At 40.8% G+C, this 24,810-nt stretch overlaps 1 protein-coding gene across 4 annotated transcripts in view; it reads right to left on the reverse strand.

Annotated features, from left to right (window-relative positions):
* CAV1 (caveolin 1) overlaps positions 1-20,175 on the reverse strand; it is a 31,613-nt gene extending 11,438 nt beyond the window's left edge. Inside the window, exons 1-3 of one of the 4 annotated variants that reach the window (XM_016119321.2) lie at positions 19,878-20,015; positions 18,339-18,503; positions 16,831-16,916 (exon numbers count right to left, since the gene is read on the reverse strand). In XM_016119321.2, the coding sequence (XP_015974807.1) occupies positions 16,831-16,916; positions 18,339-18,503; positions 19,878-19,907 (281 nt within the window). In that variant the 5' untranslated portion in view covers positions 19,908-20,015. Of the gene's footprint in view, positions 1-16,830; positions 16,917-18,338; positions 18,504-18,633; positions 18,748-19,179; positions 19,445-19,877 lie in introns of those variants that run through there. The other 3 variants (XM_016119319.2, XM_016119320.2, XM_016119318.2) reach the window with 3 other exon arrangements.
* Between the last annotated feature and the right edge of the window lie 4,635 nt (positions 20,176-24,810).

A 24,810-nucleotide genomic window follows, 5' to 3' on the forward strand; every position in this document is an offset into this window, starting at 1 on the left:
TCCATTCCTTTAGGGCCAGTGGTTCTCAAACATTAGTAAACTGAAGAATTTTCTGGGGATGTTTGTTAAAATGAAGATTCCTGAGATTCTGTATCATATTCTGAGGATAGGGTCCAGGTATCTGTACCTTCTCCCCCCATTTCGATGCAAGTGGTCTGGGGAGGACACTTTGAGAAACAAAAGCTGCCATAAGCATCATTCTCTGCTGCATGAGAGGACCTGATAAGAATGATAATAATTTAGTTGCTGTTTTGCCCCCTACTTTTGGAAAGCAATATAGTGACCTGGTTGAAAGCAATATGGTGACCTGGTTGGTGACTGGATTTGAATCCCAACTTTGCTGTATTATCCCACTTATGCTACTGAACTTCTCTGTGCCTAGTTTCCAATCTGTAAAATGCAGGTATAATAATACCTACCTCATAGAACTGTGAGAAAATGTCAGATTTCAGTAACAGTGTCAGAAGGACAGAGGAGATGTTTTGGAAAAGGAGAAGCTCTTGGCATTTCTGAAACCATTCAAGTCGCTGCTTTTTTTTTTTTTGCATTTTGCCATTAAGTGAGCAAGCAGGATTAGCTCATCTCTAGCAAGTGCGTCAGCCTTCAGGAGTTTATTACAAACATGAGGCACACAGTGACCAAGTATGCCCTGGGGAGAAGATGCCTCAGCTGACTGAGCACCTGGATTTGCTAGAAAGTAGCACTAACACCAACTTGATGGAACTCTCTTCACTTTAGATTAATTCCTTTTTGCTTTATTTTTTCTTTCCTTTCATTTGAAGGTAACCAACAGGTGTCTCCATCTTTTGTTCTCCTTAGAAAGGAGTATCAATTATCCTAGGATTTGCTTTATACTTCGAAAATTTAAGCTAAATTTTCCTATTTTTACAGCAAAGATATACATTCCTAGTTTACCTCCTGTTATGCAGTGAATTGAATCTCCCTCCAAAAGATATATTGAAGGCCTAATCCCCTGTACCTTAGAATATGACCTTTTCTGGAACTGGTCTTATAGATGTGATTAGGATGAAGTCATACCGGAGCAAGGTTGGCCCCTTATCCAATGTGGCTAGAGTCTTTACGAGAAGGTGGAAATGTGAAGGCCACAAAGAGGGTGGGCCGTGTGACTAGAGTTGTGTCACTGCAAGCCAAGTCATGCCAGATTGCTGCAGAGCCCCAGGAACAAGGTAGAGACAAGGAAGGGTTCCCCTGCAGGCTTCTGAGGAAGCATGGCCCTGCTGACACATCGATTTTGGATTTCTAGCCTCCAGAACTGTGAGACTATAAATTTCTATCACTTTAAGCCACCTGGTTTGTGAACCTTTTTAAGGCAGTCCTAGGAAATGAATATGTATACATCCCTTTGAAATTGCTAGAAACTATCCTGATGAATGAGATGATGGCAGAGTTCTAGAGCATTTTCACACCTCCACAAGTAGGCTGCCCACCTTTCCTTATGGGGCTCCTGGATGGGAACATAAAAGCACATCTGGTGTATGTGAGACTAGCTGGCCATGAGTCTTCTTTAAGAACCTGGAACCATCTCTCCTGTCCACATGGCATCATATTTTCATTATTACAAAAAGCACCTAGATGAAGATGTCTCAGTATAAAGCAGGCTGCGTATCTTTTGATACTTTTTTCAGATCTTTAGGCTGCTGGTATCAATTTGGTAGTACTTCTTGATATTGAGTTATATCAAATAAGTGACATGAAATAGTGAAAAGCGTAAAAATAGGCCACACGGGGCTAGCAACAGAAGCATTGAACTTGAACAGGGAGGAGCAGTGTTTAGGGGCACTTATGTAGCCATCCTTGAGGAAAAATAACTACAGCCCTTCCATGTGTTGAGAGTTCTCTTCCCAAATAGAAAAGTCCTGCACTGTTTAACACATGGAAACCTTATTTTATCCAAACATACAACTATAAAGATTTATCCAGAGGCCTTCCTCGCTCGCAAAATTCTGTTTACAGTTGGGAGTTTGTTATTCTTTAAACTTCTAGGTGTGTCATGGGACAAATATGAATGATTACCACACTCAAGAAAATAAAAGCTCTTTCCATTCTATCAAAGACACAAGAAACAAAACGTCTTCACCATTTGCAGGCTATCCATTGGTTCACACAGACATTTGTTTGAACCGACACTTTTTAAACACTATTAACTTCTTTTCAGTTTTCCAAGTTCACTTCCTGATGGTAGAAGTTGTTTCCTACCATTCAGTTAAGTCACATTAGAGTTACTAATAGCTTTCATCTTACCTCACTGCTAGAATATTTTTCCTTCCCGTGCTTTGACTCTGTTTATTAAACAGATAGAAAATGAAGGAAATAAATCTCTGCAGTTTGAACATTGCTTGGCAAGTGAGGAAAAGGATCTACACCAAGGTTCTTGTAAGGTCTAAGCAAGGATAATCACTGCCCATTATATGCCTCTCAAGACACGGCCCCCACCCCTACCACAGGGTTCCTCATCTGGGCACTATTGGCATTTTGTTGTTAGGGTCAGTGTGGGGGTACTGTCCTGTGCACTGTAGCATCCCTATTCTCTACCCACCAGATGCCAGCAGCACCTTCTAAATTATGTCCAAACATTGATGAATGTTTTTTAGAGAGAAGGAAAATTATCCCTGGTCGAAAAGTGCTGTTATAGAAACTCAAATATAATACAATGAGATAGGACATGAAATTTAGAAATATTTATAACCTAGAATGCTTGCTTACTATTGTAAGAAGTTTTTGTTTGTAGTACTGTGGCCTCATAAGTTCATTAATTAATTCATTCATTCAGTATTTATGAATCATCTACTTTTTGAAGATGGAATAAGTGAAATGAGAAAACATATCCGGGACAAGATAAGCTGGCTCTGTGTCCTTTGAAAAGGGGACAGTGCCTCTGGCTGTTGAGGTTCACTCAGTAATCACAACCGAGGAGGCGTGGTGTCCTTCCATGGCGTACTCCTTTATTTTTAAGGTAATAGAGGGAATCACTTTCTTACACCTCACCAAGTCACTACCTTCTTAAATTTAGACTGGAATTTTGAATAATTTTTCCCAGGACAAAGGCTCAAGCCGTTTCCCGCTTTGGGGCTTTCCTACTCGCTGCTAGTTTTGCTTGGGACACGCCCTCCATCGCTCTTCACTTGACTAACTCTCAGTTATTCGTAATATCTCAACCTAAATGTTCATTCTTCAAAGACTCCTTTCTGGTCCCCACCTCTTTTCTCACCTGGATGTTTTTTCTATCTGCCCTATCACACACATTTACTGATATGCGCGCACGTGTGTGTGCGTGAGGGGGTGTGTGTGAGAGTGTGTGTGATTTTTTTTTCTGCTACTAGACTCTAAGCTCCCTAGAAGGTACTCAGGTAACATTTGTTGAATGAATGAATGAATGAATGAATGCTATCATTTGCTAAGATATTTCTTCTATTTACCAGAGCACCAACCTGATAACATCTTTAAGAAAGTTCTGAATGTGTTATCCAGCTGAAGGGTTACTAATTGCATTCATTGATTGCAATCATTTATTCTAACCCAGTCACAGTAATATTGGTAAAAGAGTGAACAAAAGTTGACAGGGAAGACTGATAATTCAGTTTCTGCTTACCATGAAATTCGGGTTCAAACTACAAATTTTGACATAGCTTTGTTTAGGAAACTGATGAGTTCCCTAAGAATGTTCAGGTGGTCTGGAATTCAAATAACTTTATGTTTACCCTCAGACTCATACAGCTGGGGTGCTAAGTGATGAGATTAAAACCATACAGGTCCCTCATTGCTTAACTTTATAAGGGTCAGAGAAACACAAACTCTTTATAGCTGGGTAATGGGAAAATATGACTCAAATTAATAGTGCTTCTGCCCTTTAGTTCTTAGTCATCTGATCCTATTGCTCACAGATGGCCTGTTAAAAGAACTTCAGAAATGTGGCCACATGAACTAGGTGAATTTGACAACTGTCAGCACTCAGAAAGTCTAAGCATTTTCTGTTTTGCTAGACCTTTTTAAGACCATTGCGCTAACTCAAGTTGCAAGTAATTATGCACTTCTCTGTTATATGAACTAAGAGGAATTGGTTGGTTACAAAAAAAAATTCCTGAAAGCTTGTAACCAACTTTAGAACTGACTTTCTGATCCATCTCGGAACACAAACAGCCAGTTTGGAGGCAATGGCAGTAAAAGGGAAGACCACAGAGTTCTGAGCCCAGATGAGAAGGGAAAATGAACTCCAGCTCTTGATCTTCAGCACCAAATGTTTATTTGCGGTATATTTGCAGTCAGCATGCCATCTGTTGATAGTTTGGTATTTCAAAGATGATTTAAGTCCCACAGCCTGAGTATTAAGAGTGAGAATGACAATTGGTAAACTCTAGGAAGATCTTTTATAGGCTTCCGTTCTTTTATGAATACTAGTCAATTAAAATCAAAGATTTTAGAAATAAAAGTGACTTAGAGATCTTTAAGTTCAAGTTCTCGTTTGCTCTAGATGGAGAAACTGCTGTCTAGATGGTCCAAGTGACTTTTCCAAGGCCCAAAGTAACACTCAGTATCAGTGTCCAGGAGACTTACTCTGTTCTGAGTGACTGGCATCAGAAAGCACTTCTCAGTGACTTGAGGGCCCCTCCTCTCTGCCAGGCACTGGATAAATGAAGGATGCCTGCCTGTTCGTAGGTCCAGTGAAGCTTCTTGTGGCCACTGGCAACACAGGAATTTTGTTGTACCATTTGGAAAAAACAGTATATATTGTCAGTCCCATTCCTAGTATGCCTGAGCCATGAACCCAGGTAGAAAAAAGGGGCTGGAAATGACATTCTGACACCAGTTGATTTTCCTCTTGGGGAATAAAAAAGATGAAAAAAAGGAAAAGGGGAAAATGACAAGTTTAAATTACCTAAGTGACATGTGATTTATACCCATGTACAAAGTCTAATGAAGTTGCTACAGTAGAGTTCCAGAAAGTATTTGTATAATAGGAATTTGAGTGACAAATATCATATTCCAATAACATGCTAAGGACTCCCCCAGATGAGGACATAGAGAAGCATGAATTTTCTCACTGTGCCCTTATGATCCTAAAAGTTTTATCATGGTACAGTTTTATTATTAAACAATTCTGAGAGTCTAAATGAGACTCAATTCTAGCTGTACATTAGCATTGCCTGGGGAGCTTTGAAAAAAGAAAAATAATAATACATAGGCTCTGTCTGACCCCATCATAGACCAATTCAATCAAAATTTCTAGGAATGGAGTGTGCACAACAGTATTTTTAAACATTCCCCAGATGATTTGCAGCCAGGGTACAGAACCACTGGTCTAAAGTAACAAAACAGCCACCCTTTACAGAAACCATACTCTCTCATGAGTTTAAATCACAATAGGGATTTATACAAGCTGCAAAATTGTGTGAATATGCAACGCGTAGGAGGGAGTGGATGGGCAGGCTTGCCAAAAAGATAATGTTTCATACTGACCTTTTGGTACATACAATGCACGCATTTTGCAGTGTTCTACTTTCAGATGTTTACCACTTGCATTCTCAACCACTGTTAAGTTGCCACAGCAACTCCTCTTTACCCCCAAACGAACCAGGTGTCCTGCTGGAATAGAGGAGAGTGTTCGTACGTACACCTATGCTTAATTATGAGGCTGTGCATCAATGCTGTCATACACTAAATTGTAATTGTAGTGGTAGAAGGATTTGAGAAGTTACACAGGCAAGTAAGGAATTTAACACCCAACTATTATAAAGCAACCCCTTGTGACACATTTCTAAAATTAACTATTCATTACTTGGTATTTCTTCTCCCATGTAAATTAACACTTAAAAGGAAAAAAAAAAAACAACTAAGCACACACCCTTTCCTCCTTTCTCCTTGTCTGGATGGTGATTGTGTCTTACCAGTATTTTTCTTGTAAGTCTCGTAATAACCTGGCAAAACCAAAGGCAGTTGTCGTCCATGTTGCCTTCCATTTCTTCTAACAAATCATCCAGACAAAACAGTCTCTTCCCAGCCACTCCTGAGGGGTCTCTTTCTTCCCTTTTCTCCTTCCTTTAGCTCTTCCCTAGGATCTTTTCAGCATCTCTACCTCCCTCATAAGATCTAAACAGGAATCCATTCTTAATAAGTTTAATCGCTAGCAAATAAAGTAGAGAATCTTGTTTGTAACATTTCTCTTTTTGATTCCATTCATTATGCTTCCTTTAAAATGTCATTAAATTATTGAGATGTTTAATATTTAGGAACAATTGGCAGACTCAGTTTGGGTACCCTATATCCCTAGGGGATATGGAGTGTGGTGGGTGCATTTAAGGGCAAGTTAACAGTAATGATTTTCACTCTGGAGAACTTGGTCCCTTGGAGGGTGTGGAATTATGACAAGGGAGTCCATATCCATTATGCTCACCAAACATTTTGGTTTTCCCCATCACAAGCCCCCACAGAAATGACAACCTTCTCCTGATATTTTCTTATTTTTCACATATTTACCTAATTTACCTATTTGTTTTCCTACTTACTATCTCTACATTTTGTTTCTGCTTGTAAAACATATCTTACTTTGTATTGGTCTTTATCTTATTTTTATGGGCTATTTGTAATTTTTCAAAATCACTTTGATGTTATTTTTATCGCAGATGCTAACAAGGTCATTGTAATTGGTGTCATTTGTAAGTTGAGAGTCTTCTTAACTTATTCATTCTATTCATTGATAAAATATCATTGTGCAAGGACTGTGTTCCTGGGTGTATATCAGATACCAATCACACCTAAAATTCACATTAGACATCATCACCCTTTGCTTATGGCTACTTCCTACTCCTACATATTCTTAACTGAGTAATGATCCTGATTTCCTATATTTAGCTTGTTGATAGAGAAACAATTGGGGGTCAAAGTGACAAGTCTTAACTTTTGTACATATTACAATAAATCCACCTCCTAACACAGGAGATGAGAAAGAAACATATCTGAAGAGGGAGCTAATAATTCACTTGGCACAGATATCAATGATAAAATAAGTGATGTCTAACCCCTTCAAGACACAGTTAAGCATTTGCCTGTTTTGTTTTATTTTTACTGAGGAGACATCTGAGATCTATGGGAGACCACCTCTGAGGTACAAAGAAACATCTCTGCAGTTGGAAAAGTGGATTAATGGTCACCACCTCCCAGCTAGTAAAACCTCAGAGCTCCAGAGCTCCGTGTACTTAACATCCAGAAGTCATAAAGCCAAAAAGAAAGAAGAGGCATGGAAAGTTTTGGATTTTTCCCTCAGGCTGTCTCCTGACCTAGTCATTCCTCTGCCGTTTGCCTAGGGGCACGCGGCAGGGGTAGGGAGTGTGGTGGGGTGGGGTCTGACTGGGGACTTCTCTTGTAGCCTGCCCAGGCCCCTAGATACCTAGAAGATTAGCCTTATCCTTTAGGCCCCAAGATGCCACAGCCTGCTTACTGAAAGCCTTGGGAGACACATTATGTGTGTCGTCCTCAAACCGGAAATTAAAACAAAAATCTGAATGTGTACACATAATAGAAGATGTTATCTCTTTGTCTTAGTAAATAGAGTGAATGTTTTGGATTTCTTTATTAATTATTTTAATTTTTTTCTACAAGATTTTAAATGTGGTTTTTATAGAGAAAAGGGCCAAAGGAAGACAGTTTTTTTGCTCACAGGAGACCTTCAGTTACTTACATAAGAATTTCAGATTTTTTAAAGCAGATTCTATTTGACGTCCATTTTCTGACTACAGACTGACTCAGTCGGGGCCCTGGGGTGGGCAGTGAATGGCTTTCAGGGATTCAGGCGTGAAGTGAGAAGAGAAATGGGGAAAGAGAAGCCGAATACTCAGAAGGCTTCGATACATGCTAAAATAGAAATAAAAAACAAAATGTGGCAGAAGCCAAAAGGAGAGATGACCATTTCTGATGAAGGAGGTCAGGGAAAGGTGACAGAAGACAAGACACCTGAGGTGAGCCTTGGCAGGTAGCTGCGGCTGTCGGTTGTGCAGCAGGGCTCGTGGCATTCTCCTTACCTGGTATGGAGTAAATGCTTCCTAAATAGTTGTCGAACAGCCTTTCTGGGGAGCGCATTGTCTTAGAATGACTCCAATTCCTACCTTTATAACTAGAGTAGTAAACTGGCTTACCAAAAACAGTTGTGTGAACTAGTAGTTATGAACTGTTCTGAACAAATCATTTTTTCCATACTAAAATGCCTGGTGTTCAGGAGCAGGTGAGGATGAGAGCTCTGTTGGCCTAACCAGAATAATTGGCGATGAAATCCAATGAATGCAATTCTATTTCCTTGACATATTCTGATATGCCCATTTTCAGCTATATTTATTACTGCTAATATACAGAAAATATAGGCAAGCAGTGAGCCGTGATTTAATTGTTCTTCTGAGAGATTAATGGTGCCTTGTAAAATGCACTATTAAGTCTGTTCCTTACTTCTGGCATTTGTTTTTGAGAACAAATACGTAATTACTAGGGAGGAAGTCTCAGAGAAACCACTTTCAGGGTTGAATAGGCATTTCTTCCACTAGCATAAGACTGATTTTTCTCAATTGTTTCCTATTTTTACAGTGTACTGCTGTAATGGCACAAAAGTCTGTAGAAAACCAACAGGCAAACCGAAAGCCTTAAAAAAAGCTGTAAATGCAAAGTTCTTATGAGGCCCTGCTTCCTTCTCTGACATCTTACCCCTTCAGCACATCTAGGCAGGACGGCGCTGTGGCCGTCCTGGGCAAACAGGGTGCTTTAAAGACTCAGGCAATTCAACGCAAGCCAGCATTGAAGCTTGTCTGGTTCTAAGAGTGTGTTCTACTTCTAATCACTGAGACCACACCCCCACTTCGTACCTCACTTTTGGTCTTTGGGACTTGACCCTCCCTGTCTTGTTCAGAACTCACCCATCCTGCACACTTACTGAGGCCTAGGGTTTTACCTTCATCTTTACATTGCTCCTTCTTTCCTTTTTCCAACCCTCGGCCAGGACCTAGAATCTGATCTTAGAACTATAGGCTCGTCACTCTGAAAACAGACTTCTGGAATTCCTCTTGCCAAACACTGCCCACCCACTGTTGAAATACAGCCATCTTTTTGGCACAATAGTGACATCACTGTCTGCTTGGGTCATGATCAATTATTACAGAGAAGCACTGGAGCACTGTGCTTAAGAACCTGGGCCCTGGGGCCTCACTATCTGGGTTCTAACTCTGAGTTTACCACCTCCTACTTATGTAATCCTGAGCCAAAGGCTAAGCCTGAGTTTCCTTATCTGCAAAATGAATATGATTGTGAGTAATAACAATAGCGTCCTCTTCCAAGGGCCATTGGAGGAGTAAGTAATCTGTACCGCTGAGCTAGGCTGTAGGAAGTGGTGGAGGAAGCAGACCCTCTCCTGTTTCACCCCTATCTATACATTTAACACCCCTTGGTTTCGTTCACTGCACTGAAGTTAGGCCTTTCTATTACTATAGGCCATATGTCATCAGGTCAATTTGTGGCCTAAAATCGCCTAGGTGGGTCACTGCGGTCCACAAGGGAACAAATGCCTTGGCTGGGCACAAAAACACTGCTGATGAATGGCTCCTGCTTATGCCCCTTGTTCTGGCCACGCTGACCTGGTTTCCAGAGTATGCCAGCCACCCTGAGATCTCTGGGTCTTTGCTCCAGCTGTTCCCTCTACTACCGGTACCGGTCTGTGGCCTGTTAGGAGCCAGGCTACACAGCAGGAGGTGAGCTGCAGGCAAGCAAGCAAAACTTCAACTGTATTTGCAGCCGCTCCCCAGCACTTAGCATCACTGCCCCAGCTCTACCTCAGATCATCGGGCAGTAGATTCACATAGGAACAGTGGTGCCTGGTGCCAAAAAGGTTGGGGACCGTTGCTCTACCTGGATCCCTTTTACTGCCTCTAGTGTCTGGTGAACACATGTTTGGCTTTGGAGTCTGCTGAGAATTCTCTGCTTTGTGCCCAGTTATGGCCCATCCCTTAGTTACATGACCTTACTCAGATTTGTTTACATATGGGCTTTCCCATTAAACTCTAAACCCCTTGGGGGCAGAAGCATTGAGTGCATCACCAGACATGGCAGCACTGTGCAAAGCAACGGATGCAGGGATCCTGGAGTTGGCATGTGCAAAGCCCGGTCCAGCACAGAGCAAGCGGCAGGTCAGAGAGAAGGAGCCTTGTGATTTTTTTGCTTCTTTTCCTCCCAATCTCTTACTTTCTCACTACTTGAGAAAATAGTCCAGAAATAGGCATCTTTTCCAGTTAATCACTGTAAATGAGAAAATGTGTTTGATACCTGCAACATACATGATATGACCCAGTGCAATCGCTAGATAGAATTTACCTTTATGTAGAATCTATCGATGTCCATTTGTACTGTAATATTCCTGCTGGGCTCAGGAAAGGTTTGTATATTGAATATACCTTTAAAAATGTTTACTTTTAAATTGCTGTGAGATTAAGCACATATGCGCACCATTAAAATGTATTGTGCCTTGCTCTTTATCACCTAAATAGCTGATAGTGGCTAAGAGGAAGCTTGGCTGTGTCCTTAGAAATATGTACTTCCCCTGTCATCAAATAATGACCAACAAAAGACATTTTCTCAAGTTTCAATAAAGAAAACAAGATGTATTTTACATCTAAAACAGCAACGTCATTCCCACTAGAGGCAGGAAATGTGCATTCTGTGCAGGTGTAAATCCGTTGTACCAGTTAATTCCCTTGGTAGTCACATAGTACATGGATCATGCAGATTTCCTTTAAGGCAAAATTAAAAACAATTCCCCCACCCTAAACAATGATTCATGTGAAAGCATGCCATATTGGTTTCCTGAAAAATAGTTTAAACTATTTCAAACATTTTACTCTTTGATTAAGTAGCTGACAAAATATGCGATGGAAGGATGTCTGTGTTATTAACCCGTGCTGCAAGGGGAGAAACTAAGGCCTGAGGGTAGAGTAGTTTGGCTGCTACGGGCTCCTCCTCCAAGTGACAGTGCGGCCTGACGGGAGCGATGGTGAAGGCAGGAGAGAGGTAATATCAGACAGTGGAGAGGAAAGAAAAGCACGACATGTCTACGATGTGGAAATTTTGCCCTTTCAACTAAGAATAGGGACTTCCAGTGCATTTCAGGTACAAGAATCAGTGACAGGTAATTGTCAATTCACTCATGACCACATAATTTTTCTTTCCATCCGGGACACTTCTGAGCATGAGAGGGGGCACTGTTAAGGATTACTCAGGGCTGGCCAGTATTAACTGTTCTGTATGGGACAACTAGGACATATGAGGCTCTGAGCCTACAGCTGGCTGTAACCCAAAAAGTGTCCTCAAAGGACAGAGGGTCAGTGAGCAGGGCTGGTTTGGGAAACCTCTATAGTGTTTCCAAATTCTTTGGCTTGGTTTAAACTAGCTCGATCCTCAAATATTCTTCTGGCAGGATGAACATCTGGAACTATACGACGTGACTCATCTGTCATAGTAGGGTGGAACCACATACACCATCCAGGGTGTATATCTTTAAGCCAACCTTGGGCGCAATTACTTCTAAACCTGACTTCACAAAAGTCATCATCAAGGGAGCTTTGAAAAACATAGATCCTTAGGGCCCATCCCTAGATATGCTAATTTAGTAGATCTGTAATGGGCCCTGGAATCTGCATTTAAAAAAATTCCTCTGGTGATTCCCGATGTCCAGCCGATGATGTCCAGCAGAATTTGAAAGCCCTCCTGGATTTGCAAAGAGGCTATGAGGTTTTAAAAGGGCTGAAATTTCCAAATTTTGAATTGGAAGATTAGCAATTGAGCACCAATATGGGAAGAAAGACTATTAGAGAACTGAAAAATATTGTCTATAATTTTATTAGAACTTTTTATAGGACCAAAACAAAACAAATTATTTTAAAAATATGTTTCTCATTTTGCCCAATCATTATTTACTGGTGCAGGAATGATTCAAAGCATTAGAGACGAGACTTTTTTTGAACTAAGCCCCGAAGTTTATAAGTTTTAACAGACAATAGAATTTGCTAAAGGAATTTCAGTGAAAGTTTTCAAAGGAACCTGTATGAAGAGAGGCAAAGAGATAGCCATAACTCTGTGGGCAGTGCTCCTATCTCCGTCTTTTATTGTAGCCCCGCACACGTAATAGTAGATGTATAATAATCACTTATTGTAAGGTGCATAGCTTTGGAGGGGAATGCTATTATATGAGAATGACTCTCATTCTTTTAATTATAGTTAGAGAAATTGCATAAAAACATAAAGTAGTTTGCCCCAAATATTCTTAGGGTCGGTGTTTATTAACTTTTGTTACCCAAAAAAGTTTACTCCCTATTTATAAGCAGAACTCTCAGGGACTACTGAGGAAGAGAAATCTGTTGACATCCTTCACTCCTCCTTCCTTGTGTCCATACTAACTGGAAAAGACATTTTCTAGTCGAAAGAGACCACAAAAGCATTAGGTTCTTATTTTGAAACCCAAACTGATCTGATTACTATAAGCGTGCCTCTTCCTGACTGATAAAGAAAAAAAATCTTTGTGTTGGCATATTTAAGAATCATTACATTCAAGTTTTGGAGAAAAAGTTGCAAAAGTTACAAAAATATCTTTTCTTATCTTGGCACAATACTCTTTTCTACGCTATCAAGATGCCTCTGGGCACCCATGTGTTAGGCGCATTTCTAGAGGCCCAGGGCTTCTTTTTAAGGAACTTCTTTTAAAAAAAAGACAGTATGCAAATCTTATTCTCCAGGGCCTTTATGTACAGTAATGAAGATTATAGATATATATATATAGTCCAGAGTGTGGGGGAAAAAAGTGTTGTTTCTTGGCATAAACCATCTTTGCAAGAAAATAGCAGCTCCGCCCTTTCTCTACTGCAGACCCAGTCAGTTGAACCATGAAAGGGCCCAAAGCCCCACAGGTCAGTGCCTGCAGCCCCGTTCTCCTAGTGACCAGCTCTCTCTAGGCATTTCATCATAGAGAACCTATGTTGAAACTAGGGCAAACAAAGAACGGTTTCATTTGGAATATGAAAGTGTCTGTTATATTATGGACTTGAGTGGGCAAAACGCATAAGCAGGTGGTTTTCAGAATTATTGGACTTTCCAGATGCTACGTACTATTGCAGCTGTTCTTACTCTAACCCCCTTTAAAATGTAGCCATCACTGTTGTTAATTGGAAGAATTACCCGCACTGTGAACTTTTTCATAATTCAAGGGTATTTGGTATGTCTCATCTTCATATTTAAGAAACAATATAATATTTTATTCAGTTAGAACCAAAATTGAGCTAATTTTTTAATGTTTTTGAGCACAATTAACAGGTAGAGAAGTAAAAAGACTTTCAATAAGCATTTAAAATGTATATCATTGTTAACTGAACTCGAAATTGTTTCGGATGCTTAAGAATAAATAATATCCATCATTTTAGTATCATAATTTGCTCAGTGATGTGAGAATAATTTCCCACTGAAGATGACCATAATACTCCTTTACAAGCTGAGGATTCTGAATCCATGCCATATGTGGCAGAATATCAATCACCCTCTTGTGACGCTATCTCTTAAATGAACAAACAGACAAGCAAAACTGATACCGGCCCCAACAGAAGAGAACATTACCATGATGCTGAATGTTTTGAGATAACCTGATCTTTTAAATGTTATGCTTTGATTATAGGTGTGTCAAATAAATATGCAATTAAAAATTACTATTATATCGATATTAATTGTTAAGCTCTCTAGAATGTTTTCTGGTTGAAAGAGATCAGAGTTCATTATTTTAAAACCAAAACAGATCTGATTACAATGTGTATGCCTTTTCTTGAATGATAAAAAAAAAAAGTTCATGTATATTTAAGAATCATTACATTCAAGCTTTAGAAAAGAAAGTTACAAATGCATTTTTTACTTTCCACCCTCTTGGATGTCTTTATTTGTCTTAGAGCTAACCTCAGAATCATCTCAACGAATTTCTTCTCTCATGATAATATTTCATGAGAATCGCATAATCTTGACTATTCTTCCATTGTGATACATTTCAAAATATGTTTTGGAAAGCGACTATGTGAAAACATGGATAAAATTTTAAATTTTGTTAGCTGTTAAATTTCTCTTAACGTTAAAAAAGGGAAATTGGAGCTTAGTCTGGTATAACCATTATGTTCCCTTCTAATTCTAAAATTCTGTCATTTTGTGCTTTTATATAGTTTTATCCCCAATGCCATTATATACTGTCCTTCACATTCCATGTCTGGACCACCATGCAATTGCATCATAACTATTCTCTGCTCATCCAGACTGGCTATGTGTTATCACATTCTATACCTTACCTACTCATTTTCCAAAAAGCCGACCTTTATCATGCCATCCTCACTTGAAGTCTTCCTGGTTTTTTACTGCTGACATGATAAAGTCAAAATTTATCATGAGTACTGGATTCAGGACTCTGCCATCTGACCTGATGCGTCTTTCCATCTTTACGACCTACCACTCTGCCACATGAACTCTAAATCCAATCCAAATGCCCTGAGTGAGACATTTCCATTTCCATGCTTCGCTCATTTAGAATGCCTTCTGTGCCTTTCTCTGCTATTTGCATTTCATCTATCCTTTATGACTCAACTCAGATTGCATCTTCTTCATGCTCTTCTGCGTTAAACTATCTCTAATGCATCCTTTCTTCTCTCACTCTAATGCCCTACCTTCCCTAACACTTAATGTCAATACCATTCACTTAAAAAAAAAAAAAAAAAACTTTATTGAGGACTAATTGACAAATATAATTGTATATATTTAAAGTGTACAATAATCATTTGATATACATCTACACTGTAGAAAGATTACCAAGATTAAGATAATTAATAACACTTTTTATAAACCTTTTTATTAGTAGTATTATTTAATACTACTTACTTTTGATTTATTATATATATTTGATTTAGTATATATTTGGTCTATTTCTAAAATAAGGAATGAGAGGGCTTAAAATAGAGACCACATAAAACAGTGAAAATTTTAAATCATATGTGGGAGAGAATAAGTAACATGGGTTAATGAAACTTAAAATCTAGTTATATGTTTCCTAGCAGTCAAAGTAAAAAAGAATCCATTAGTTACAATTTGGCAGTGATTTACTGTTGTGATACTGTGTGTATGTTTTTAAAAACTTTTTACCTACTGTATGCATCTTGTCTCATTCATTAACGTTAATTTTTGTGACTGCTAGAACTTATGTTAGAAATTACCTTTTGTAGTATCTAGCAAAGTGTTTAGTTTAGCTTATGATAAGACTTTAATAAATGAATGCATCAATGGCTAATATATCAAAGCCATACATTTGAAGCCATTTTATTTATTTACAAATTCTAAATAAGTACACAATAAACATGAATGAAAATGTGAACATAAGAAAAAGATATAGAAATCTTAGAGGGAGAATGAAGGATCTGAAGTTGTGATCACTTTAATTACAGGAAATTTTGAAAAGCATTCATAGCCTACTATCTTTTGGATAAATATCTACACAGTTATCTCATAATATGATGCAGCAAACCTTTAGTAAGTTAAGAAACCAACTTAATGGAACTAAATGGTATAGACTAATTCATATCTTTATCACCGTGGAATAGATAATAATATTCCACCTTCTTGAAATATAAATTCATGACACACCTAGTTTCTGACTTTTCTTCCCCAAATACCATTCACTTAAAAAAAAAAAACTTTAATGGGGCTGAGAGGTACTATGCTGTTCCTCACACTGTCATCAGGGTTTAATTTCTTCTCCATCTAGAGTTGTTTTCCTAACTTGGTACAGGAAGCTTTTTAAAATGCAGGGAACACTCTTGACTGGTTCTGTCCAATAGTGACTTCCACGAATGTCATGGAAACATTTTATTTCTATACTGTCCAACACAGAAGCCACTAGCTTCATGTGCTGAGAACTCAAAATGTGGCTAGTATGACTGAGGAACTGAATTTTTAATTTCATTTAACTTGAATTACTTGAAATTTAATGATAAATAGCCATGGTGGCTAGTGACTACAGTATTGGATAAAGCCATTTTCACAGAGCTGCTTGCCTTTAGAACAGAACTTTCCGTACCTGATTTGGTACCTTCAATAGTAGATTCAGTTGATCACTGTTTATGATCACGTTAAGTTTTAAGCTGCCATGCATTAACAACGAAGCTTTGGATGCCTTTATTATTTTAAGAAGTCTATGTTGTCAAAATAAAATTTACAAAAAATTTTTTATTTACTGTCATGGTAACATGGAAAGGATCATCCTTGTTTCAGTCATGATGTTTGTGCTTAGACTCGAAGAAAAAAATTATAAACCAAGACTCTCTGTAGACCCCCTTTCCCAGCCCGACTGGCAGACAGCACTCCTTGGGTCTCCCTCTGTAGGGCATTCTGAAGTCCTCCTTAGTCAGGGCACATAACTACTGTGGCCTACCAAATTCTTCTCAAGGTAGATTTTTCTATTTGACTGTCTTGTGTTGCTCACAGTTCTATGAGCAAGTAGGCGGGGTTTGCTTTCTCTAGGCCAGCAGGAACTTGCTCTAACTCTTCCTTTTAATTTCTTTAATATGAGGATCCTCACACTTGCTCTTTGAAATACTATTTTGTAAACTGTTGCTTCCTCTAAGCCTGTTATGCCTTTTTTCCATCTGCGTTGAAGTATCTTTTCCCAGAGGGACTTTCTTTCTCAATTTAGTCATGCTATGTGTGGAGACCCACATCCACACTGCTGGCCTCTCTGACTCATGTGGGAGGTTTGCTTGCTCCAGGAACCCCACTCACCCTGCGATGGAACAACAGGGAGGTTCCAGTGAAGCCAGCCCTTTCTGAAATCTGCCTCTTTTCCTGGCATCTCTCCTTGTCCAAAGCTACATGAGAAGAGAAAAAAGCAAAAATGCCCTTACCCCTGTTAAGGTAATGTTTTTAGTAAATAGCTTTTAGCAATTTTAATTTTCAGTTTACAAGGTACTTTTATTATTGCTGCTACTTTTAAATATTCCTGCTAATGCTCCAATTTTCCTTTTTCCTCCACCAGTGAGCCAAGAGAGTCAATTCTGACAGTTATACTTTCCTTCCAGTTACAGATTAAATTGTTCCCTTTTTTGAAATCTATTATTCATAAATGTACATAGTCTCTGAACTATAGCTCCTTTCATCTATGGATAGGAGTCCTGGTGGGTGGAAATTGCTCATGCACCTCATTGGCTGCTCCCAGGTTGGACAGAACTGGGTCTTCACAGTCTATCTTCCAGGCTGGGACTTTCATCGGCCCTCCTGGCCCCTCAAAGAAAACCCTTTGCCAAGGATGGCTCAGGCCCATGACTTCACAATCCAGATGGGTTCAGACAATAAATTCCTCTGACTCGATTTGCTAAAATGGTCAAAGTTGAATAACATAATGAAATAGAAAACTGACCGTGGAGTCAAATCTAAGTTTGGCCAACAACCAGTTCAATTAACCTGTTTTTAATATCACCAAGCACATCCTGAAAGTATAAAGAACTCCAACCCAAATGTTCCATGAGTTCGGGGAAGGCTGACACAGATAGTCACTAAAGAAGCAACTTTCCACACCTAACTAGAAGTATCTTTGGGAGAAATCAGGAGGGGCATATTATTTTTGATTTTGTAAAATTTGCTTAACCGTGCATAAGAGCCATGTTTTTTTTTTTCAGTTAAAATACCATAAATATGTACATATCAATCACAATGAGTAAATATCTGTATATGCATTTGTATGATCTTTGTCTTTGGTCAGAAGCATTTCTTCTCATTTTATTATTTTTAAGAAAATCACTTTAAGGTACTTAATTTTAGCTCGGGGACCTGCCAACTCTGTATCACGGCTTTTGCCTTTGGCACAAAACCTTACAAAGTGACTTTACTGCTTTAATTCTATGTGCAGTGAGCACCCCACTTCTTCCCTGGACTTTCAACCTGAGAATGGAGAGAGGAAGACTTGTAGCATAACCATCTCGCCCTTCTAAGGAGTGCAGGTATGTCTGTTGCTGAGATCAGGAGGTTTATTTGCCAGGAGAAGAGAGTGCAGTTATATGAACTCTTACAAAACCAGATAAATTCCAGCTGAACTAACCAGCAGGAGGGGGGAGGAGAGATGAGACATTTCTGACAACCGCGGGAGCTCCAATACATCAAGCCCAGAAAACGGTATGTGTGTAGCAAAGGTAGAAATGGATGCACAGGATGCTTGCCAGAGGAGAGCTGTCCCAGGCCTGACAGCGTCCCCTCAGGCAGGAGACCTCCCTTCCTCACTGGCTGTCTCAACTTACCTTGACCACGTCATCGTTGAGATGCTTGGGGTCGCGGTTGACCAGGTCGATCTCCTTGGTGTGCACGTCGTACACTTGCTTCTCGTTCATTTCGTCTGTCATGGCCTTGTTGTTGGGCTTGTAGATGTTGCCCTGTTCCCGGATGGGAACAGTGTAGAGATGTCCCTGCAGAGGGCGGACGGCCAGGAGGAGGAGAGTGGCACCGGCAGTGGAAAGAAATTTTCAAAAAGAAAAACAAGTGATCAGAAGTCAGCCTGGCGGTGGAGCAAACCTTGAGGCTCAAAATTGAACTAACCACTTCTGCAGCAGTGGCTCCGCGCTCAGTAAACTCCTTGGCGCCGCAAGCTTTTTAAGAGAATGGAGGAGAGGACACCACACCCCTGCGTACCAGGCAGGGAGCGCCTGCCTCCCACGCCCGCCGCCAGGGGTCAGGGCAAACCCCGCCGCGCCGGCAGCCGCGGCCCCCGCCCAGCGCACGCCCTGCCCGCGGTACCCCGCAGAGACCCCGGCAGGGAGGGACCGGACCGCCGACTTCTTTCCAGCCCCTCTCCTTCATCCCAGTGCTTCACCTGCTCCATTATCCCGCTCCGGACCCCATTCCCTCTCTCTCCACAATCCTTCCAGCTTCATCCTTAAGATTTAGTTGGAACTCCCCCGACTCACGGAGTGTCCCTATTTCGTTGCTTCCTGGCCGCGTCTCCCTGTCACCTGCCCGCGTCTCCCACCCTCCCTCTGCTCTCCACAGCACGACCGCGGGCCGTGGTGGTTACAATACGGCATGCCCCATCTCTGGGCGGAGCCTTGTGTCAGATCCCCTAAACTCCCTAGAACGATATCTCACCTGCGCACTCCCCCGACCCACCCTCAGGTCACTCCCGGGCTGAGGACCAGTGGCCGGACGGCAGCTGCGTTTGGGATAACGAGGTCTCCACACCAGGGCCGGAGGGTGGTTAGAAGTGGTGGTGATAGTTGGGGGAAGGGAGGTCCGTCCCTCTCTAAACACCCTTGCCAGGCGCCGAGATGTGGGAAGAGTTCTTGAGGTGGCCTAAGAGCTTTGGAAAGTGCAAACACCGCGCGCGCCGTCGTCGGGGACCGCGCGGGTGCAGGCGCCTGGCGGGGAGTCGCTGGGACAGTTCTCAGGACTGCGGGTGAATGATCTACCACCCTCAGATCCAGCTCTCCGCCTCCCAGCAGGCAGGGGTCGCACCTTGGGGTGTCCCGCAGTAAGGCGGCACCTGGGACCCACCAAAACGCGCGTCATGAAGACCCAACTTCAGAACCCGGACTCCCTTTTCCGTGTCCCTCTAGCTTAGCCCCCACCCCCGAGCCCCTTCTCAAAAGAACAACACAGAACATTCCTGCCTCCTCTTCACCTCCCCGCCCAGGCCCATTCCTCTGCAGTGCCAGCGCAAGAGGAGTGCTCCGAAGTCGAGAGAGGGCTGGGGCAAGGAAAGCAGTCGGAGTATTTGGAGAGGGAGATAGCAGAAGGAGACACTCCTCGCGAGCCCCGGGGCCCGGCGCGCACCCACCCAAGCCTACCTCGGAGTCTACGTATTTGCCCCCAGACATGCTGGCCGGTGGCTGGATGAAGGCTCTGAGATTTCCCTGGCCTGTGATTTAAGAGAACTGAGGAAGGAAGATCTTGTATTGTATGGGGCGGGGGAGGCGGGGGGAGGCGCTGGCGGGGGATGGGGGAGGGGGTGGCGATGGCTGGGAGGGAGCCTCCTGGCCGCCGGCCAAGGGTTTGTTCTGCTCTGGGTTGGCCAGGACGTGCGCTGTGCCGGGTCTAGGCACATCCCCAAGGTTCTGGCAGCAGAGGGCTGGGAGTGCCCGCAGGGAGCAAATACAGTGAGAAAGCGCTTCACCCGAGCTGGGCACATATTTTAAACCCTGGGCGACATTTCCCCACCTACAAACCACTGAGAGGCGTCTGGGGAGAGCGAATGTTTTTGCAGTGCATCATCTCAATAGGGGTGGGGAGTGGAGGGAGCCAATTTGCCAACAGAGGTGCCCAGTATAGGCACCTGAGCTTCAGAAAGAATTCTACTCTGTTCTAAGACGTTTCTTCCGTCGCCCACCTTCTATCGCTGCCTAAGACACAACTATCTCTCAGTTTCAGAGGGAAGGATTAAAACAATGGCTTGGAACCTTCAGGTGCATTTCACATCTAAACATAAGGAAGGGATCTGTGAGGGTGCCTGTGTGATGTGCTTTTGGTGACATTGGTTTACATTTAGTCAGTGTGGACGGAAATTTGGAGAAAGCACACATGCAGAATTTAATATTTCCCGACTGCTTCTGAAATGATTTGAAATGAATGAAAATATGATATTTTGCTATAATTTTATTACTTATCTTTTCTGAAACAAAAGAAATTCATACCAACAGGTCCTGTCATAGTTACAAAATACACAAAATATATACAATTGTAGAAGTATTTCATTAAGCTTCAAGTTTACCAGAGATAATTTTTTTTAATGTGCTTGGCTGTGAGCTAGGGGAGACTTGACTTTTCTAATTGATTAAAATTTTTGAAAATTGTTAGTGTTTGAAATGTTTTATCTGTTTCTGAATTTGGGGCTTCTCTCTTTACCTTACTGTAAAGTAGCATAAGATGAATTGAACAATAATCAGTCATTTTTACTTTGGGGCTATAATAAGTCAGGAAATTCTTGACTTATTAATCCAAAAATGAAAAGGATTTTTTTAAACCTAAGTTTCCATATTCAATCAAAAGTCAAATTATAACATGAATTTAAAAAGCTGGAAATATATTTAAAGGGGCACGTGTTACATTAAAAATACTAGCAGTTTAGAAAAGGGAATCTGGGGAGGGCACAAAAGGAGGAGGTAAAGAGGAAATAGAGGATGGAATCCTTAGAGCTTATTATCTAATTTTAGAGAAGACATGGAACTATAATGGAGAAATGCAAAAGACAACCTTTTGTTTATAGCAAAAATGCAATATACTTTTTGAAAAAAAAGATCAGTTTCAACTACATGGCAGGGAAAAAAGTCACATGTTGGCATGAGTTTAATTATGCTGGTTAATCATCATTATAATACTAAAGATCTTCCAAAGTTTGGCTTTTCTTAATTTATTTCTGCCAAACTGCATTTCTAAAATATTTGAACAAATTTTGTATTAACAAACCTGATATTCTAGAAAGGGCGGTGTCAGGTTCAGTGTGTTGTGGAGTGCCCAGTTTACCTCTAATGCTTGCTAAACGATTGTTGTTCCTCTAACTCTTCCAAAAAGTTGGCTGCAAAGTGGTTGGGGCTGTGTTTTATGGAAAAATGTGGAAACCGTTTCCCATCTATTGTTGTTCAGTCTTCAGCTGTGATGAGTAATCTTGACGGTGAAAAAAGTCAACAGGAACAGTGAGAAAGCATGTCCTGCATTCCAGCAAGGAAAGGACTTTCTGAAGAGACCTGTGAGTGAATGCTTAACTAGTTCTCAAAGGAGGCAAAGCAGCCTAGCTGGGAAGTCCACCTCCAAGTCGAATCAACAGCAGCGCATGAAATCATAATGATCAGTGAAGCATTGTCAATGACAAAATGAATTCCTAATGAGAGGGAAAACCACAAACCTTCATTAACCTGCCTCAACAAGAAGCTGGCACCAAAGAGAAACAGATCTTATTCTGGTTATAGTGGCTGAGAATTGGCTCAAACTTTGTGAGAAATAAGGAAAAGATGAAGAAGAACATTGTTAGCATAGTATAAGAATTGAATAGGTGATGTAAGGAAACAAAATATTTTTTCATTGATACCCACACAGATAACTTTAGGCTCAGAGGCAAGTTAATAACTTTCTCCAAATCATTTACTAAAAAAAAAAAAAAATGGGTAAATGACGACTCATTTGCCTTTTTTTTTTTTGGGAAGCAATGTTAAAGGTCAGCCAGCTCATGTATTATATGTTACTAAAAATACGGAGCTAAAAGGGACACAGATCATGCAAACCGGCCATCTTAGATGCAAAAACTGAAGTCGAAATACATGAAAATGATTTATTCTTTAGGAATTTCGTGGATGTAATGAAACATTGTAAAGCTGATAAACAACTGTAGCACCTATTAACCTCTTGTGGGACATGGGACTCCTAAGTGGTCTAGGGAGGGCCTGCTCATAGCAAGGTGGTGAAGCTATTTGCCTTTCGTGTTCTCTCACTCCCTTCTCAAGGACCCCTTACCCCACGGCACAGCCTCCTCTTCCCATTCTCTCTACCCCAGGCCCTCTTCATATCTCAGGTGGCTCCATCTAATTAACACTTTAGGATTAGGAATCTAAGGTTCGATCACTTGCAACGATAATTAAGGTTTTAAGAAGCAGGCATCTTTCCAACATTTCCCAACACTCAAAGCCTGAGACTAGCCAAATGTGCCTTTGTTGAGTAGTTCAGAAAGGGATTATAGCTTGGATTATATCTAAAGTTATTACTAGGTGTGATGTAAAAAAAATCAGTAACCAGTATGACAGAGCCACCCAGAGGTCATTCCAGACTTGGATCACAGCTCTGAAGCTGCACCTTAGAGTCTTGCTGGCTAGTTGCTAGCTCAATGGGAGGGTGGGGGCCCTTAGGAGAGAAGTGAGAGGGGAGAGGGTGCACTTCAGAGAGTGACTATTTATACGCAAGGACATGAATGACAATAATTTTACAATCCTTGCGTTCAGCTGTATATTTACTCTGATTATCACCATCACCATCTCACACACCTTCCACCATTGACCACCATTCACCGAATTCCATTCAGGCCTTCTTCCCATACCTGTCATACTTCCATATTTTCCATTTTATACATGGAAAGATATTGCTTTCTAGAAGAAAGCTTGCCTCCTCGCCTGATCCCTTCCTTCTTCTGTTCTAGCTTGAAGTACCTGCTAGAATCTTCCTCAGTTTGAGCCTTTCCATTTTGAGTATTTTAAATAATTATTAAAATATATTTCTTTAAAAATAAAATAACTATTTCTATGTTTTAAAAATCTTTCTGACCAAGGTGGATGAGAAAGCATTGTTTTCATGGTGTTTCTTTAAATTAGCTTCACTTTTTAAATTCACAAATGAAAAATGTTATTTGACATCTATCTAATAGATGTGCAGTGAACATTTAAGGAGGTGATAGCTCAACAGATATGGGATTAGGGGTATAAATTTTAGTCCACAGATTCAAGGTTGGAATAAATGTATTTTAGTTTAAAGTATTTTTATTGTAAAATAGTTCACCATTCAAGATACCGCAAACAGTATAATGAACACCATCAAGTCTGATCAAATAATATCATTTTTCTTTATTCATTTCAGATTTTTTTAAAAGTAGAAAACATTACGAATACTATTGAAGTCCCTTGTGAGATATAACTTTCTCTTTCCTGTAACCGAACTTAATTTCTTTTATAAACCCCTGTTCCTTCAGGATGCAGAATCTTCCTCTCAATTTCTAGTTTCTTGCATTTTGTTGGGTTTGCAGCTACATTCCAGAGGCTTATGAATTGCCAAGGAATCTCAGGGTGGGTCTATGGAGAGGCTCTTCCTTAGCTGCGCATCACGAATCTGCGGATGGGTACATGTTTCTATCTGTCGTCAGTTATTGGTCCATGTGAGGCACTGCTACAATGCCCTTCATGCTCATTCCACATGACCCCAAGCCTAGAGGCCCTTTTTAATTTTTTTTTAAAATGCCTACAGCACCTGCTATTCCAAAGTGGTCTCTCATCCAGGTACTAACGAGGCCCGACCTTGCTTAGGTTCTAAGATCAGAAGACATCAGGCACTTCAGGGTGGCATGGTCGTAGATGAGACACTTTTTGCTACTTCTGTTCTCTTGGCTCTCTGTGCAAATCTGATGAATCTGGGCAGGCAGGACACAGTATCATGGAGACTCCCCTGATGAGTGAGGTGCAGAGACAGAGCAAATTCTGTGCCGTGGTGCAGAGAAACTCCAGGAGGTTGCTACTTCTGTGGGCCTTTCCCAGAAGCAAGCGGCACAAGTCTCTCTGCTCTAAGAGCCTCCTAACTTACCTGGGTCTGTGCTAGGGACATATGTGTCAAAAATTACTTTTCCTTATTTCCCAATTTCCTCTCCCTTGAGCAGGAAGCTTTGCACATCCATCACCCAACAACTTTTTTTTTTTCTTGTGCCCTGAATTCCCCCCAGGACTAAGGCTTTTGGAATAACAATAATAATAAATTCTTATCTCTGCTTTTCTGATGTAATAAACTTTTGCTAGGAGTGGAGATAGGTGGAGCAGGGGAAGGCTCCAGGGGCATCCAGAAAAGAATATTAGTGAAAACATTTCTGAAATATCATCATTTACCAGTTTTTCTCTTTCCCTTCAACACAATCCTACCAAGATTTTGCCAATAACATGTCTTAAGATCTATCTGGTATTTCTGAACTAGAGCAAATCCTTAAACTCAAATTCCAAATACGTAATTTTAGAATTTCTGCTAATATTTATATTTTATTGA

Source organism: Rousettus aegyptiacus, unplaced genomic scaffold (genome assembly GCF_014176215.1).
Source record: "Rousettus aegyptiacus isolate mRouAeg1 unplaced genomic scaffold, mRouAeg1.p scaffold_m13_p_13, whole genome shotgun sequence".
Classification (NCBI taxonomy): domain Eukaryota; kingdom Metazoa; phylum Chordata; class Mammalia; order Chiroptera; family Pteropodidae; genus Rousettus; species Rousettus aegyptiacus.